The 17,444-nt window shown below is 38.1% G+C and overlaps 1 protein-coding gene across 1 annotated transcript in view; it reads left to right on the top strand.

Annotated features, from left to right (window-relative positions):
- Positions 1–203: 203 nt before the first annotated feature.
- Positions 204–17,444, top strand: part of NUDT3 (nudix hydrolase 3) — a 70,894-nt gene continuing 53,653 nt past the window's right edge. Inside the window, exon 1 of the mRNA XM_027876454.1 lies at positions 204–378. Within this exon, the coding sequence (XP_027732255.1) occupies positions 280–378 (99 nt within the window). The 5' untranslated portion in view covers positions 204–279. The remainder of the gene's footprint in view (positions 379–17,444) is intronic.

The following is a 17,444-nucleotide window of genomic DNA, read 5'->3' as shown; positions in this document are numbered from 1 at the left end:
TGGCAGCAGCCGTGACGGCGGCAGCGACGGCGGCGACGACGACGACGACGACGGGTCTGGGGCGGGAGGAATGAGGCGGCCGAGGCGGGCCAGCGGCAGAGCCGAGTAGCGGAGAAGCGGCTCCTTCCCCTCCTCCCTCCCGGCGCGCGCGCGCCTGGGACCGGCCCCGGAGCGGCCTCCAGACCCCGACCGGGACCCGATCCGACCCTTACCCCGGCGGCCTCTCCCTCCGCGCCCCACCCTCCTCCTGCCCCGCCCCCGCGACCCCGGGCCCGGACGATGATGAAGTTCAAGTCGAACCAGACGCGGACCTACGACGGTGACGGCTACAAGAAGCGGGCCGCGTGTCTGTGCTTCCGCAACGAGAGCGAGGAGGAGGTGAGGGGGGCGCCGGTGCTGCGGGCCGGGGGTGGGGGAGGCGCGCGGGGACCGACCAAACCGGGCAACGTGCGAGACAATAGGGACGCCCCCGACCCGGGGAGGGGGGAGACGGAAATGGTGGCGAAAGGGGGTGTCCGCCCCCTCCTCCCGACTCCTGGAGCGAGGGGGAGCAGAAGGGACCCCTATTTGTGGTTTTCCCCTCCCCCATCCAATAGACTGGGAGGAGGGGACCAGAGAAGGGAGGTTGTCATTCTGGAAGAGACGTCGGGTCGGGTAGGGTGGGGCAGGGCTGAAAAACGGGGGCTGGAGGAGAGGGTCTGGGTGGTGGGCTGTGGGCTGCGGGCTGGGCCGAGTCGATTTGCCCAGGGCCAGCTCCCTTTGTAAAAGGCTGGGATTTGCCCAGGGTGGAAGAAGTGCGATTCCCCGAGGTGATGAATAAGGAAAAGAGCCAGAAGCTGTTGGGAGGAATTATGGAGCCCCAAAGGAGGGGAAAGGGGACATAAAGGATGGGGGAAAAGTAATTTCAGAGCTGGGGGTGGAGGCTCTAATTCTCTTTTGATAAGAATGACAGAGGTCAAATGGCGGCGGCTTAATGAATGGTCTGTAGTTACAGAGGCATCTTCCCACAGCCCGAGTTTTTGAGTCATCGGATACAGAACTATATTTGTCAGACACATTTCGTTGAGTGACCACTGTGTCGCCGAACAAGGCTAGGCTAGTAATTCACTTCGTTTAACATTTGTGCAGTTTGGCTGGGGTTTGTGTTGATCGTACTTCCCGTGCGAGGAAAGACCTACAAATAGCTGAGTGTTTGGGTGCCCAGTGGCAACTCTTTTACTACAAGCAGTATACCCTAGTGCAGTCTCAGAAAAGAGAAAGTTGGTGAAATAATCTTTGTGGGCTGGAAAATTTTTAGCATTATAGTTAATCTTCAAGGCTGAAACCTGTAATTAAGGTCCTTGGACTAATTCCTTCCACTGCCCAAAAGTAAGAGCCTTAGGGCAAGAATTGCTTGGGAGGGGGATGTAAAGAGGATCTGAATGCTTTGATTTATTTTTGGTAGTTATGGAAAAATCTGCTTCTAAAGTAGTTTTTGTGAGGATTCATATGAATGCATTGCTTCAGGCGTAAAGAACAGAGGCTTTGAAAACCTAAAATGGTGCCTTTGCAAGAAATTGTGTACATAATAGAATCGCAAAGTAAAAATGGAAACAGTAAAGGCTATTGTAATTCATTATGTTATATTGTGGGAAAGTGTTCAGCAGTGTGTTAATGGTGGCAGACCTACTGCACATCATATCGAAATGGGAAAAGAAATCTGAGCCAATACTTGTGAAGAAAAGCTATGATGAAGTGATGGATTGTCTGTAGATGCTTTCCAGAGAGATTTTAGAGGAAGTGGGAATTAAAATTAATGTCTAAAAAAGTGAATTCCTGTGACAATATATATTACTGAGGTATTATTATTTCCTTATAGTAGACTCTAAGGCGCTATATACTTGGTATAGAGGCACTTGTTTTAAAGGTTTCCAAAGCAGATGCATTTTAACAGCGATTCTAAACAATGCCTTCTTGTAAGTTATATACTCTTTTTTTTTAAAACTTTTTTTATATATGCTCTTTTAGGACCATAGTGGCTGTCTTAGTTTCACAAAAGCTTTGTTCTGTTATTGTGGCATTTGTAGCTTTAGGGTATCAGATAGGATCCCAGGCTTCAGGGAAAAATTATTTAAGTAATAATAGATTTTGCTATGATCTGTCCTACTTACAAGTTTATAATTCTGTTATGAATGATGTAAAATCTTTTATATTATAAATATATACATATATGTGCATTATATATGTAAACTGATTTTTTAAATGGAAATCCATTACGAATAAGTTAATTAAGGGTTTTTTTTTTGCCTAATCTTTTTTGCTTAAAAATTATGCCACTTAGTAATAACACCATCAGTAGCAGTACTTCAATCATTTGAGATTTCTGGGGTATAGATCTTTTCAGTAGCAATAGTAATTGTTAAATGTTTAAGGTATCCTAAAAATAAATATCACAGGCATTGTCACTGTTCTTTAGGATTTTAATCGAAAACTGTTCAAAGGAGTGCTGATAAATGTATCAAAAAACCATTTTAAAAACCTGACTGAACATTGCATTACTTATACTGAATTAACTTTTGAGAATTGGGTAATGAAGCTATTTGTAAATCATGGTCATGGAATATTAAAACTGTAAGTGATCTAATTAGTTTAACCAACTTTCTTAATTTTGTAATTTTACAGAAGAGAAATCTTAGGCCCAGGGAGGCTACAGTATGCTCAAGGAATATAGGTTTGTATTGATCTATGACAATATGAAGTACCCATCCTTTTTTGTGACAAGTTTGTCAGTCAGTAAACATTAAACACCTATTACGTGCCAGGCACTGTGCTAAGCTCTAGGGATTCAAAGAGGCAGAAGATATTCCTTGCCCTCAAAGAGCTCACATTCTAATGGGGGAGACAACAAGCAAACAAATATGTGCAAACAATCTATATACTGGATAAATAAGAAATAATTAAAAGAGGGACAGCAATAGAGTTCAGAAGGGTTGGGGAAAGCTTCCTGTAGAAAATGGGCTTTTAGTTGAGACATAAAGGAAAGCAGGAAAAACAGTAGACAGAGATGAGGAAGGAAAGGGTTCCAGGCATGAGGACTGCCAGAGAAAATGCCCAGAGCCTGAGAGATGAGTGTCTTGTTCCTGAAACAGCCAGGAGGCTACTGTTACTGGATGAAAGAGTTTGTGGCCCCTGCCACATTAGTTATCAGAAGATTGGAAAGGTAAGGAAGGTCTAGATCATGAAGGATTTTGAATGCCAAACAGAGGATTTGTATTTGATCCTGGAGATGGTAGGGAGCTCCTGGAGTTTATTGAGTAGATGTGATGTTTGGTAGTAGAGGTAGATATTGAGTAGAGGTGATGTGGTCAGACCCGTACTTTAGAAAAATCACTTTGGTGGCTGAATGGAGGATGGAGTAGAGTGGAGAGACTTGAGACAAGCAGACCTTGAAGCAGGCTATTCCAGTGGTCCAGGAGTGAGGTATTGAGGACCTGAACCAGAGTGGAGGCAGTTTCAGAGGAGAGGAGAGGGTGTTTTGGAGAAATCTCGCAAAAGAAATCCATAGGCCTTGCAACAGTTTGGATATGAGGGTGAAAGATAGGAGATGAGGATGACTTCCAGATTAGAAGCCTGAGGGTCTAGGAGAATGGTGTTGCCCTCAACAGTAATACAGAAGTTAGGGGGTAATGATTTAGGTATAGGTTCCCAAAGTGGGCGATAACCCCCCCCCGGGGGGGGTGCTAGTAGTTTGAAAAAACAGAAATTTAAAAAAAAAACTTTGTATCAAAGGGTTAAAGAAAGTAGATTTCCGGTGCTGAGTAATTTTTTTTAAGGAGGCAGTAGGCCAAATAAGTTTGGAAACCTCTGATTTAGGGGGAAAGGTAATGAGTTCAGTTTTAGACATGGTGGGTTTAAGATGTCTACTAGACATCGAATTTGAGATGTCTGAAAGGCAGTTGGAGATTCAAGATTGGAGGTCAGCAAAGAATTTGGGACAGGACAGGTAGATTTTAGAATCATCAGCATAGAAATGGAGATGACCCAGTGAAGTAGTTTAGACTGAGAAGAGAATAGACCTGTCCTGGGACAGAACCCTCTGGACCACCTATAATTAGAGGGTATTACCTGGATGAGGATCTAACAAAACAGACAGAAAAAGCAGTCTGATAGGTAGGAGGAAAACCAGGAGAGAATGATTTCCTAAAAATCTAGAGAGAAGATGGAAGGGAGGGTGATCAACAGTGTCAAAGGCAGCAGAGAGGTCAAGGAGAATGAGGATTAAGAAAAGACCATTGGATTTGGCAACTAAGAGATCATTGGTAATTCTGAGCAGAGCAGTTTTTGGTGGGATGATAAGGTGAGAAGCCAGAGTTAAGAAAAAAGTAAGAGGAGAGAAAGTGGAGGCACTTCTAGGAGTTTAGTCACCAAGAGCAGAAGAGATACAGGATGATAGTAAGGATAGAAGGATCAAGTGATGGTTTTTTGAGGATGGGAGAGACTTTTCCTTGTTTGAAGGTCATAGGGAAGGAGCCTACATAGACAGGAAGAAATTGAAGATAAGTGAGAGAGTAGGTATGACAAAGGGGGCAGTCTGTTGGAGGAGACATAATGGAATGGGATCACTTGTGCAGGAAGAGGGATTTGTCTTGGTAAGGAGTAAGGCCACTTCATCATATAAGAAGGGTGAAGGGGGATAAAATGGCAGAAGGCATCTGAGGGTGAGAGATGAGGAAGAGGGGAGAAGGAGCTTACAGCAAGTGGTCTCAATTATTTCTGTACAATATGGGGCAAGTTTCTCAGCTGAGAGAGTTGGGGAAAGGGAAGTCATTGGAGATTTGAGGAGAGATGAAAAGATTTAGAAGAGCAGTTATAGAGAGTAGGATAGTGAGTTGATAAGGGAGGTATAGTTATGATTGCCTAGCACCAGTGAGGGCCCAGATGAAGTTGTGTCCCATAATTTTGTTCCATTCAATTCGATTATAATGGTTGTGTGATTTTGTTTCCACCTTCGTTCAGTACAACTCATATAGGAGAGAAGGTGTCTGGATTGTGGGAGAGATCCAAGACAAGACACTGTGCAATTGGCAATGTAATAAATGTCTAGGGATTCAAGAGAAAATGACAGTGTACAGTTGAACTAATTCACCAAGGGGTCTGGATGGGGAAAAGAGGAGAGAGTGGCAAGTGCAGGGAAGATTCCGTGGGGAAGAACTTGGGGGCTGAGGGATTGAAGGTCACTGTGTCAAAAAAGAGTAGCGTTTGGTAAGGAAAGGCAGAAAGAGAGGTGGATAGCCAGTAGATTATGGTCAGATAAGGATATTTTGGAATTCTTGAACATGGAGGTGATGCATTTGTGGGTGATGGCAAGATCAAGGGTATGAGCATCTTTGTATGTGACTGAGGTTGGCTGGAGGAGTAGGTCATGGGAAGGGGGTAGGTTGAAGAATGGAGTGGTTAGGGCAGGGGTGGAGAACCTGCAGCCTTGAGGCCACATATGACCTTCTGTGCACCTTGGGTGCAGCTTTTTGACTGAGTCCAAGTTTTACAGAACAAATCCTTTTATTAACTGTTAGGGTTTTGAGGAAAAATTCTTAAGTATGAGGGCAGCAGTTGAGGAGGAGAGAAAAATTATGAGCCAGGTACCAAACTATTAGTGATTTATAACATTCTTTTATTCTTTTCATTCTTTAATAGTTTGCAGTTCTTCTTTTATGAATTGTTTGTTCATATCCTTTGGCCTTTTATCTATTGGAAAATGGCTTTTAAAAAAATCATATATATCTGTTAGTTGTCTGTATATTTTGGATATCAAACACTTCACTGAGAAATTTTATAGTTTTTTTTCCCCCATATTAACCACTTCCTTCTTAGCCTAGATGCGTCATTTTTGTTTGGGCAGGAGCTTTTCAATTTCATGTAATCAAAGTTCTTTTGTAATTGCTTCTATTATTACTTGTATGGTTAAGAATGTGTCTCCTAAGCCAGGCATAGTGGCACATATCTGTAATCTCTGCGACTTGAGAGGCTGAGGTTGGTGAATCACTTAAGCTCAAGAGTTTTCAGCTACAGTAAGGCTAAAACCAATCAGGTATCCACGATAAATCCAGCATCAATGTGTTGAGCCCCTAAAAGCAGGAGGTGCTGCCAGGCTGCCTCCTGAGGAGGAGTGGATCAGCCAAGGTTGAAAATAGAGCAAGTCAAAGCTTCTGTGTTGATCAGAAATGGGATTGGGCCCGTGAACGGCCATTGCACTTCTAGCCTGGGTGAGATGGGTAGGCCCAGTCTCCTAGATAGAGAGAAAGTGAGATAGAAAGAAAATATCCCCTACATTTGGTGTGATCTTCATATTAGGGTCACTTATTCTTTGTGAATTTATTGTGGAACGTGGTATAGTACGTTGGCTGTTCTCTGAATTGCCATATCTGGTCTTTTCACAGTCCTCATCTTTCTTGACTATCCTTTCTTGGAAAATTTTCTTTGGTCTGGTTTGCATACATAATACTGTTCTTATTTCTCTGACTTGTGAATGTGCCTCAGGGCCCTGTTCTAGGCCTTCTCCGTATACTCACATTTGTTGAGATCATCACCTCTCATGGGTTTAATTATCGTCTTTAAGCATATGATTTCAAGATCTCTCTACAAAGCACTTTACATGCATTATTTAGTTAAAGCATCATAACAACCCAGTTAGATAAGTTGTACAGGCATTTTTATCTCTATTTCACAGGTGAGGAAACTGAGACTCAAGAGAATTTATGTGACTTACCCATAGTTGCACAGCTCCTGTAAGAAGTGGATTTTCCTATCTCCATCATTTCCTATAGAGCTATTTTCTTCCCATCTGTCACACTTACAGGCAATGTCCTTCCACTAATGTCCTCTTCTGATTCCTCCTTATGGTGTGGACGTAACCGTACACAAGCTTGGCCAGATTGTATCAAACTGTAAAGATCTAAAATACCAGCCCAGTGACAGACTGTCTCTAATTGACTGAGGACCAGCATAGCTAAATTTCAGAAAGGCTCATTGGTGCAGGATGTTTGGCCACCAGATAATGAATCTTTTTGACCACAGCAACACACAAAGACAATCTTTTATAAGGTAGCAAGGAGGTGCAGAGGATAGAGTGCTGGACTTGGAGTCAAGAAAATCAGAGTTCAAATCTGGTCTCAGACACCTATTAGCTGTATGACCCTGGCCAGATTTCTTAACCTCTGTCTGCTTTAGTTTCCTTTACTGCAAAGTGGGGATGATAATAGCACTTACATCCCAGAGTTGTTATTCATTTCAAGAATCAAATGAGATGCTCTCATAAAGGTCCTAGCATAGTGCCTGGCAAAAAATAGACAATTAAAACTTACTTCCTTTTTTCCTATCAAGGTATGGAGGTTGCAATTTATGTCAGTAGGAAAGTTATCCACACCAGTGAAATCATGGATCATTGAAGTACTGAAATAAATATGTTCTCTTGTCCTAATCTGTGGTGTAGCAAATAGGTGTGTGATCTTGTGGTCAATGTCCAGATCTTGCTGCTGGCCCACATACTAGCATCGTGATCCTGGGTAAAGCTCTCTGCCACAGTTTCTTTCACCTGTAAAATGAAGGGATTGGACTTGAAGGCCTCTAGTTCCTTCCAGCTCTAAATTCACGATCCTGTAATTCCTGCATTTGGGCAACTTTTATGTTTTGGTTTGTAATTAATGTTGTTGTTTGGCTACTATAGAACATAAGCTGTAAACGTGTGTGTGTGTGTGTGTGTGTGTGTGTGTGTGTGTGTGTGTACAAATAGGCTTTCACCCCTCCTTTTGAGTTCAAATCCAGTTTCAGACACGAGCTCTGTGACCAGTTTATTAAACTGGAAAATTATTTAACCTCTGCCCACCTGTTTTTTCATCTGTAGAGTGGGGATAATAATAACACCTACCTCTCAAGGATGTTGTGAGGATTAGCTATGTAAATACTTTACAAACTTTAAAGTGCTATATAAATGCCGGCTGCTATTATTTTATTACTATTACTGTTATTACTTTGAATTATTTTATTAGGTTATAGACCCTGAGAAACATCCAGTGCCACAATCTCTGAAGAATTAAGATTGTTAGTGATCCAAAGGGCAGTGAAAAGATACATGGAGGGTATAAATGGGCTGTAGAATAGGAACAGTGATGACTCAATTGCAGGAAGAGGATTGGTACAAGAAAGACCTTTTAAATCTAAAACAGTTACTTTCTCCTTTCCAAGGCTGGTTCTTTGCATCAGTCTGAAAGGTGATGTACTCTGATGCTAATATGGTATTTTCTAAACAAATCTTATTTTGAGGGAAGGGTTTTGAATTTCCTGAATATCCCAACAAAACCATCCTGAAGTCTAAACATGTATTCAGTCAGACCACTGTATTATTAATATTAAGGAGACTATTATCATCTTCCTATTAGAGCCACCACATTAGAAGTATCCAGAAGATACTATTCATATTTTGTTTAGTGAGAACAGTAGAGTCACATCTGAATTAGTCAAGAAAAAAGCACAATTAATGTTTAATACAGTAGAAGAAAAGTAGAGAAGAAAGGTTTAGCTTAATTACGTCTATGTTGGTAATTGATAACAAAGACTGGAAGAATACTCAGATTTTTTTTTTTTGTTGTACCAATTTAATCTGTCTTGTCTATAGCTTTGCCTTTGAACCCAAAATGTAAACAAAAGCAGAATTTATTTCCATGTCAGACTTAAAGAAAAGAACTCTAATGATGACTGTTGTCTTCATTTTTTAATAAATTACAAGATTGATAATAGAATTTTCAGAAGTACATCCTACTGATTAGGATAAACAGATATATAAAGACCAGTCACCAGTTAATGTTATTACTGAGGGAATGTCAGCAAGTTTTTGAGTTCTTTTTTTTTTTTTGGTTCAATACATTCCCTACACTTATATATCTTTTACCTTGATCAGAGTTGGTAGCATTTATAAAGTGCACTGATAAAAGTGGGTTCCTTGGGTTGAGATTAAAATATCTGTGTGAAAGGAGTAGCACTATAGATTGAGTGGGCAGAACCTGGAGTCAGGAAGACCTGGGAGTTCAAATCCAGCCTCTGACACGTACTGGCTTTGTGACCCTGGGCAAGCTGCTTAACCTTGGTTTGCCTCAGTTTCTTCATGTGTAAAATGTGAATAATAATAGCACCTTACTCTCAGGGTTGTTGTTAGGATCAAATGAAGTAATTATGAAGTGCTGAGCATGGTGCCTGGCATATAGTAAGGGCTACATAAATATTGTTATTGTTATTATTAGTAGTATCATCATCATCATCATCATCATCATATCCAGAATGTTCATTTCTGAAATTTTATAATCAACCTAAACATCTTTAACCCTGATGCTGACACTCTTTCTCTGAAGAGGTGGTATAATGCCTGGTCTGATTATATGAGATAAAGTGCAAAGAGTTGCTAAATGTAGCACTAGTAGGTAGCACTAGGTGACTCTCTAAGGTCTATTCTTGTTCTGAAATTTATCATCCTGTGTCTTGTTCTTTTCTTTTGAAAATGGTTAATGGTGCTAATTCTGGTATTTTTTCCTACGTATGATTATTATTGAAAGATCAGATATTGCATTGGCTTTTTCCACTCTCAGTCCTTCTGAACAAACTACGTTGGCTTATTGAAGAGTTCTAGAAGTGACCTGCCTCAGTTTGTCATTATGCCATCATTCAGAGAGTTGCCAGTATCTCTCATTGCTACAGCTCAAGTACATTTGCTTACTGCTGCTGCCTTTCTTCCACATTCCATAGCTGCACCATGTTGTTTGAAGTTGTATTTCAGTGCCTTTAACATGTTTCTTCTTTGGGTCCACTTGTGGTCTTTTTACTGCAGCTCATGAAATAAACAGATAATGCCCATCTTTCATATGAATTGTGCCCAGCAGAGTTATGTTGTGTAGTATAGTAGACTTCTGTTATATATAGCCTTGGCTTTGTAGCAGTACTCTAGGATACAAAAAGGAATGTAAAAGCTGCTTTTAAATTATACTTCTAGTGCTCCAGGAAGTTCAGATCAACATATAAGAACATCATGAAATTTTTTAATTATCTAGGATCTTCAGGACACTAATAATTATTTCTGTATTTGTACAGGAATGCGTGTTAGAAAATAACCTACAGCATGTATGCTCCCTGAGGGCAGGAACTGTTTCCTAACACTGGCCACATAGTAGATGCTTAACACATTCTTGTTAGCTACTTAATTGATCGCTTATCTTTGTGACTTCGATATGCAAAAGAAGATCATGGTGCATTTTGTATAATTAGCAAGGTGCCACCAACTGATAATAAGCTCAAAAAAGATTAATATGAGGACTTGCAATGGAGAGACCATCATTTATTTATTTAAAATGGGTTTCCCCCCCAATTACATGTAAAGATAATTTTTAACATTCTTTTAAAAAAATTTGAGTTTCAAATCTTCTCTCTTCCTAAGACAGTAAGCAATTTGATATAGGTTGTATATGTGTAATGATGTAAAACATATTTCCCTATTAGTCATGTTGTAAAAGAAGAAACAGACCAAAAGAAAAAAACTACAAAAAAAACCATTGAAAAATAGTATAATCTGCATTCAGACTCCATCAGTTTTTCCTCTGGATATGGATAGTATTTTTCATCATGAATCCTTTGGACTTGTCCTGAATCATTTTATTGCTGAGAATAACTAAGTCATTTCACAGGCGATAATCTTATTTGCAATGGAGAAATCCATGTATACCATTAAGGACTTTAATTGTAAATTGAGAAATGAAAGTCATTATTTAATTCTACTATTCAAGCATGTATTTCTTTTTTTTCCTCTAAATTGTTTTTTATTATTTTTAGTTTTCAACAATCACATCCATAAGCTTTTGAGTTTAAAATTTTTCTCCCCATCCATCCCCAAGACAGTGTGCAATCTGATACAGGCTCTGCATATACATTCCTATTAAACTTATTTTCACATTAGTCATGTTACAAGGAAGAATTAGAACCAATAGGAGGAACCACAAGAAAGAGGAAACAAAACAAAAGACAAAAAAGAGCAAATAGTATGCTTTGATCTGCATTCAAACTCCATAGTTCTTTCTCTGGATGTGGATAACATTTTCCATCATGAGACCTTTGGAGATGTCTTAGATCTTTGCATTGCTTGAAAAGGGCTAAGTCTATCAAAATCATCACACAATGTGGCTGTTACTGTGTACAGTGTTCTCCTGATTCTGCTCACTTTACTCAGCATCAGTCCATATAAGTCTTTACAGGTTTTTCTGAAGTCTGCCTGTTCATTATTTCTTATAACACAATAGTATTCCATTACATTCATATCCCACAACTTGTTCAGCCATTCCCCAGTTGATGGGCATCCTCTAAATTTCCAATTCTTTGCCACCACAGAAAGAGCTCAAGCATTTATTTCTTAATAATGTCCTTACTATAACACTGATTGCTTCAGAAAACCAAACACCTGTGTGCTAAGGATGTAAAAAAACATGAATCAAGACTTCTAACCTACTTTTGGTGAGTGAAGTGTGGAATGAACATGACATGAAACTACATATAGAATGCAAGTTCAGTGGAATGCTAGTGATATCCAGTCTTCTTCAGTGCTGTTAGCTGTGGGCTTTTTACAGACATTGCCAATATCAGATGAGCCATATTTAATATATAACATGATTTCCAACAACAGTAATTATTGTAATTCTAGTATTTATAAAAAAAAAAACTTCACAAAAAGAATAACAAGTGGAACAATCATTTAAATCTTCAGGTAATTTAATGGGTTATGCTGTAGAAAATAGGGAATTGGAATAATTGGAACAAAATTGGATTTGAGATAAAATAAGGAAAAACTTCTGTAAATGCTGAAACATTATGAATGACAGTAGTTAAATCTTTCTTTGAAAATAGGCAAAATACATTTAAATATAGTCCTGCTTTGAGATAAGGAAATATAAAGGTAGCCTATAATTTTTATCAGTTGCTGAAATATTCTTGTCTGCCCAGAAGAATGTCTGAGGTATTTTCTACAAACTGGGACTTCAGAGGCCATCTGGTCCAACTCATTCCTGACCGCTTACCTTCAATAACATAAACCCAAGTGGTCATTCAGCCTTTGCTGAAAGAGCTTCCAGTGCAGTAAAAGCTACTATCTCCTGAGGCAGAGTATACTTTTGGATAATTCTGATTGTTAGGAAGGTTTTCCTTATATCAAACCTAAATTTGCCTTCCATTTTACTTCACAAATTTTACTTCCTTCTCTCGTGTTCTCATTTTACCTTCCAAGGCCAACAGAACAAGTCTCTTGCCTCTTGCATGCGACAGCTCTTTCCTAGCTCCAGATTTCCAAGTTTCTGAACCCATTATCATATCTCTCCTTCAGAATCCTCATGATCTGCATGTGGCACTGCTGCCAGGCCCTTCATCATCCTGGTACCTCCTTTGTGTAGTCAACACTTTATCAGTGTCCTAACTAAATTGCACTACTTAAAACTATTCTGAATGTGGTCTAATCAAGGCAGAGAACCATTGTTATTATCACCTCCCTAGTCCTGGAGCCTGAGAACACAAAGGAGGCCATATCACATTGTTGATTCTTATTTAGTTTGTATTCCAATTCATTTTGAGTTTACTGATAAACTACTATATAGCTATGCCTCTCCCCTTTTGTACTTGTGAAGTTGATTTTTTTTAACTGAAGTGTAAGAGTTTGTATTTTTCTTTTATTAAATTCCCTCTTATTAGATTTAGCCTAATGTCTTAATCAGTCAGGATTTGGATCCTGACTGTGTTAGCTATCTCTTCCAGCTTTGTGCCATTTGTAGATTAGATAGGCATGCCACATTTGTCTTTATCTATGTCTTTGATGAATGTTAAGCAACATAAGGCAACACACTGGACTCTGGGGCATACTCCACTGGAGACTTCCATGGTGATATCAAACCATTAGTGGCCAACATCTTTTTTTGGACCTTCTCATTTAACCAGTTCTGAATCTACCTAATCATACTATCATCTAGACAAAATGTTTCTAAAAACACAAATATACTCTAACGTATTTTTTGTAGTTACAGAGTCATTCATTTGAAAAGGTGTTTTTTCTCTCTAACCTTGTCCACTAAATATTCTATAATGTTGAAAAGCTGGTTCTGTACTTCTGTAAATACTTCTTTAAGTACTTCTGTACTTAAAATTTAAGTACATTAAAACTTAATTGATTTGAGCTAAATTGGGGAAAGGCCAACAGTCTGAATTATAGACTCAATAAAAGTTTTGTTCCTTTTAAGTATACACAGTAACTTATAGGGCTAATAAAGATAGAAATGATAGAAGTACTTGATAGAAATCATTAGGAATAGGTAAGGGTTATTTGCATAGATAGTTTGCATATGAACAGATTCTTGAGAGTAATTTTAAAAGCTTTTCAGATTAAATATTTCCCTATAAATCTCTTTTATACTTAGCATACCCTTTCTTCACAAAAATGTAAATCTTTGCTCAACCTTTGTCTGAATTACGAATTTTAAATTAGTCAAGTGTGAGTTAATGAGTCTACATGAATAATATAGCTCTTTGTTTAAAAGGAACTAGTTTTGATGAAAGGAAAAAAATCTGGCAGATAAATTCAACCTTCTTATTTGCTTATTTTTTGGACTTTATAGCACTGTATTTTGTAGGTATTTTGAAATTCATGTTCGAAATGTCACTAATTAAATATGTAATTCTAATTTGAGAATTAATATGTTTGAGTAATCCCAAATAGTCATTTAATTTCTAAATAATGAATTTCCAAAAATAAATTTTGATATTATAATACTGGATATGTTTTGTGGCAGGAATATTTTTAGTGGTTTCAGTAAGGGATTAGGAAACAGACCAGCTTGTTGCCCTGGGGTGGGTCTCTTTTGAAGCATCCCTAATGAAAACCTGCTTGCTTCACCATCTGTAGCAGAAGCTGAAGGAAAGTTTCCAGTGTCTTATCACTGATTCCATCTTTTGTGGCAGTCATATAACCCTCTCATGATGTTAGTTTTAGGGAGAAAGAAGGAAAATGATTATAAAAACAATGAGAAGAAACTTATGAATAGGATCTTTGCTTAGCCACAAATACCACCTTCATAAGAATATTGAGCCTTTAGTTTTGCGGAAGAAAGACTCTCAAAATTGAAGATGCCATTGTTTCTTGATCATAATAAGACCAAGAGACCAAGATGAAAGATAATTCAAAAATAATTTTTATTTGTGTTTAGAATGTCTTGATTATTGATATTTGAATAAAGAGTATACTCTGTATTTGGGGAATACCTCTTTAAATAAAGCCAGATTGTGAATACATGAAAAAAAAAATAATAGGCATTTGGCCAGTTTTCCCATCCTGAACCCTCTCTCAGCTTCTTCCTGTAACTCACTCCATGCTGTGAATTGACAAGCTGGTTTCATAGACTGAGGTAAAGCACCACAGGAATCTGAATTATTCTGTCCTTTAAACATTTCTTAGAGCAGGAGTGGTGGTCAAGTGCTTGGGTTTCAAATAGCTTTTTGGAAAATTGCTTGTAAACTAAGTAGAGTGGTATCAGCATGTCAGTAAAACTAATCAGTAGAAGGGAATATTGTCAAATTTGAAAGTTAAATTTTCTATAAGTAATTGAAAGATGATTTGTAATAACCTATTATACTTTCTGTCAAGTCATTAAATCTAAAAATCAGCTAGGATATGCCCTCCCTTCACCAATGATAATGTTTTGAGAACTTTACTAAGATGTTTTACATTTGATTTTTTACTATTTGTCACTAGAACTATATAAACTGCTTTTGATAAATCTGGGATTTGCCTGTACATTGAAGATTATAAAGCCTAAGCTTAATATAGTGTCCTGCACCCTGATGAGCAGTCTGTAAATATTTTGACTTATGATTCTAAAGTAGTGAGAGCCTTCCTAATAATTTATAATTATTAGACTTTGTATATAATTTCCCCAGTTTCCTATTCTTAGCAGGATAGTAAAATCAATTTTAACATGTGGAAGATATAAATGTACAGTTACTAAAAATATGTTCTTCATCAGATTCTTATCTATAACTAGATGAGCATAACTGCTTAATACTTCTATTTTGGTCCCTCTTTTTCCATTGCCAAGAGCTTCCTAATCTCATATAACTGCTGACTGGTCCACTGTAACTACAAGCCTGTGTTTTCTTCACTTTTTGCCTTTACTGTGTTTTGATAAAACACAGTTTTGATGCCAGCTGTTGTTTGTAAAAGCTCGAGGAAGCTGGAGGGGAAGGTGAAGTCTGTTCTGTTGATTGGCCATTATCTCTTGGTCACTTGTCCCTTTAGCCTACCTCATTCACATAATTATTATTCTGACTGTGAAATGACCAAGTATAGTTTGACTTACTTGGACAGTGACATTCTTCATCTGCATATTTCGGCTCAGAATATGTTGAACATTAGTGTGATTGATTGCTACCTCGTTGTTGTTATTGTTTGTCCTTTGTTCTTAAAGAGGACCATGACATCAGCAAGGTAATGTTATGACTTGCAAGTGAATTGAATTTAAGGGAGGGAGGGCTGTGCAAAGTCACCAGCCTCACTTTCTTCTCCTGAGCTATCTGGGCCCAGTGGCAAGATACAGATCAGGACAACTGGAGATGACCCTGGATGCAATGGAAGACAGTGGCATTTTTAAGCTAAGGTCTTTCCTACGTCTCAGTTTGTGTAAGGCAACGCCCATTCCATTTCGTGAGAATTCAGCAAGAAATGAGGCAAAAAATGACCTCTCTTACCTAGTCAAAAAAAAAAAAATTGGGCTGGGAGGGAAAGACCCTCTGGGTTTCTGGCCAAAACAGGTCAGCTTCCTTTATTCAGAATAGTTGGGAACTGGGGTATCGTGGTACCATATATTCATTACTGATTTTCAAATAATTAGAATAGTCATTTTACTATATAAAGTCACTATATACTAAAGCAGTAAATCTTTCTTTGCTTTATGAGGCACTTGAATTTTTGCAGTGTTATGGGGTTATTAGGACTAACAGTTTTCATTATAAATTTTATTTATATGAATTTTATTATGTAAATTCATTATAGATGTTGATGAGGTTAAATCTATACTAACCCTGTGATATATCCTAGAAATGTATCTCTCTTCTCTTCCCTCTCCTCTGATTTCATCAGCATAGGGAGCTCCATGTATATCAATGCAGATAGGTATCTACTTGGTAATTTTTAGTCCAGAAGTTGCTGGGACTCCTAATCCTGTTGCCCTCCCTTCCTTTTAGTTAAACAGTCATTTGATGCTGGAGCTACAAAGACAAGTAACAGTCTCGTAGCAGAGAGAGTGCTGGCTTTGGAATCGGAAAGATCTTAGTTCAAATTCTACTCCAGACACTAGCTGTGTGGTCATAGACATATCATATCATAGACATATCAACTCACCCTTAGTTTCCCTATCTATAAAGTAGAGATAAGAGTAACTATGGTACGTTCTTCACAAGGTGGGTGTAAGACTCCAGTAAGAGAATATGTATAAAATGATTTGAAGACTTTGAAGCTTTTTAAGTAAAATTTTGGGGAAACTACAAAAATGATAAAAAATGAGATCAAATAGTATATTTCTAGGGTGAAGTTAAAGCTAATAGTGTTATCTCTGAGCCTTAGAGGCATAGCTTATCTTTTAATATAAAAAAAATAGGCCAAAGATTTGTGGAGTTACATCATTGACTTTTGTTTTAGTGACCACCGCCTGCCTTTCTCCTAAATAGAAGCAAAGTTTAACAGTGAAAAATTTTTAAAGCTACTTTTACTTCATTCAATCATACATTTAGAATTAGAAGGAGTCTTAGAGGTTAGTGATGGCCTCATTTTACAGATGAGGAAATTGAGGTTCAGAGAGGTTGAGTGACTTGTCCATAGTCTCATAGGCAGGAAGTTCCTGAGACAGGATTTGAACCCAGGTTTTCCTTATCACTGAGTCCTGTGCCCCTATCTAGTATACCACATTGACTCATACTAAGGACATTAACATTTTTATATTAAAAATTATATAAAATAAATTTTAGAGTGGAATTTGACCATATTTAACTGTTTAATGTTGGTCTGTATAAAATTTCCTTGCCTACTACTTTTCTTTTTTCATATTTGATGGATTATGTATTTATTGATGTTTTTATTCCCTTTACCAGTTCAGCACACAGCCCATCCATGATTTTTCATCCTTGTTATTTTTGCCAGTATCTTTCTATAAATCTTCAGATACCATCTATCTAACATGTTATAAAATTTCTTCCAGGTCTTAGCTTTAGAAAAACAAGAAGTAGCAATTGATGCAAAAAAAATTTTATTATAATTTTACTATGAAATAAACATTTTTATCCTATATCTGTTTTCTTTGAGTTATGGATTTTTAAAAATATTGATACAGATTGGTCCTTTAGGGTAT

Source organism: Vombatus ursinus, unplaced genomic scaffold (assembly GCF_900497805.2).
Source record: "Vombatus ursinus unplaced genomic scaffold, bare-nosed wombat genome assembly UNPS02014811.1, whole genome shotgun sequence".
Taxonomy (NCBI): domain Eukaryota; kingdom Metazoa; phylum Chordata; class Mammalia; order Diprotodontia; family Vombatidae; genus Vombatus; species Vombatus ursinus.
Note: the sequence above shows the minus strand (reverse complement) of the source record. Positions and strands in the feature narration are given on the sequence as shown.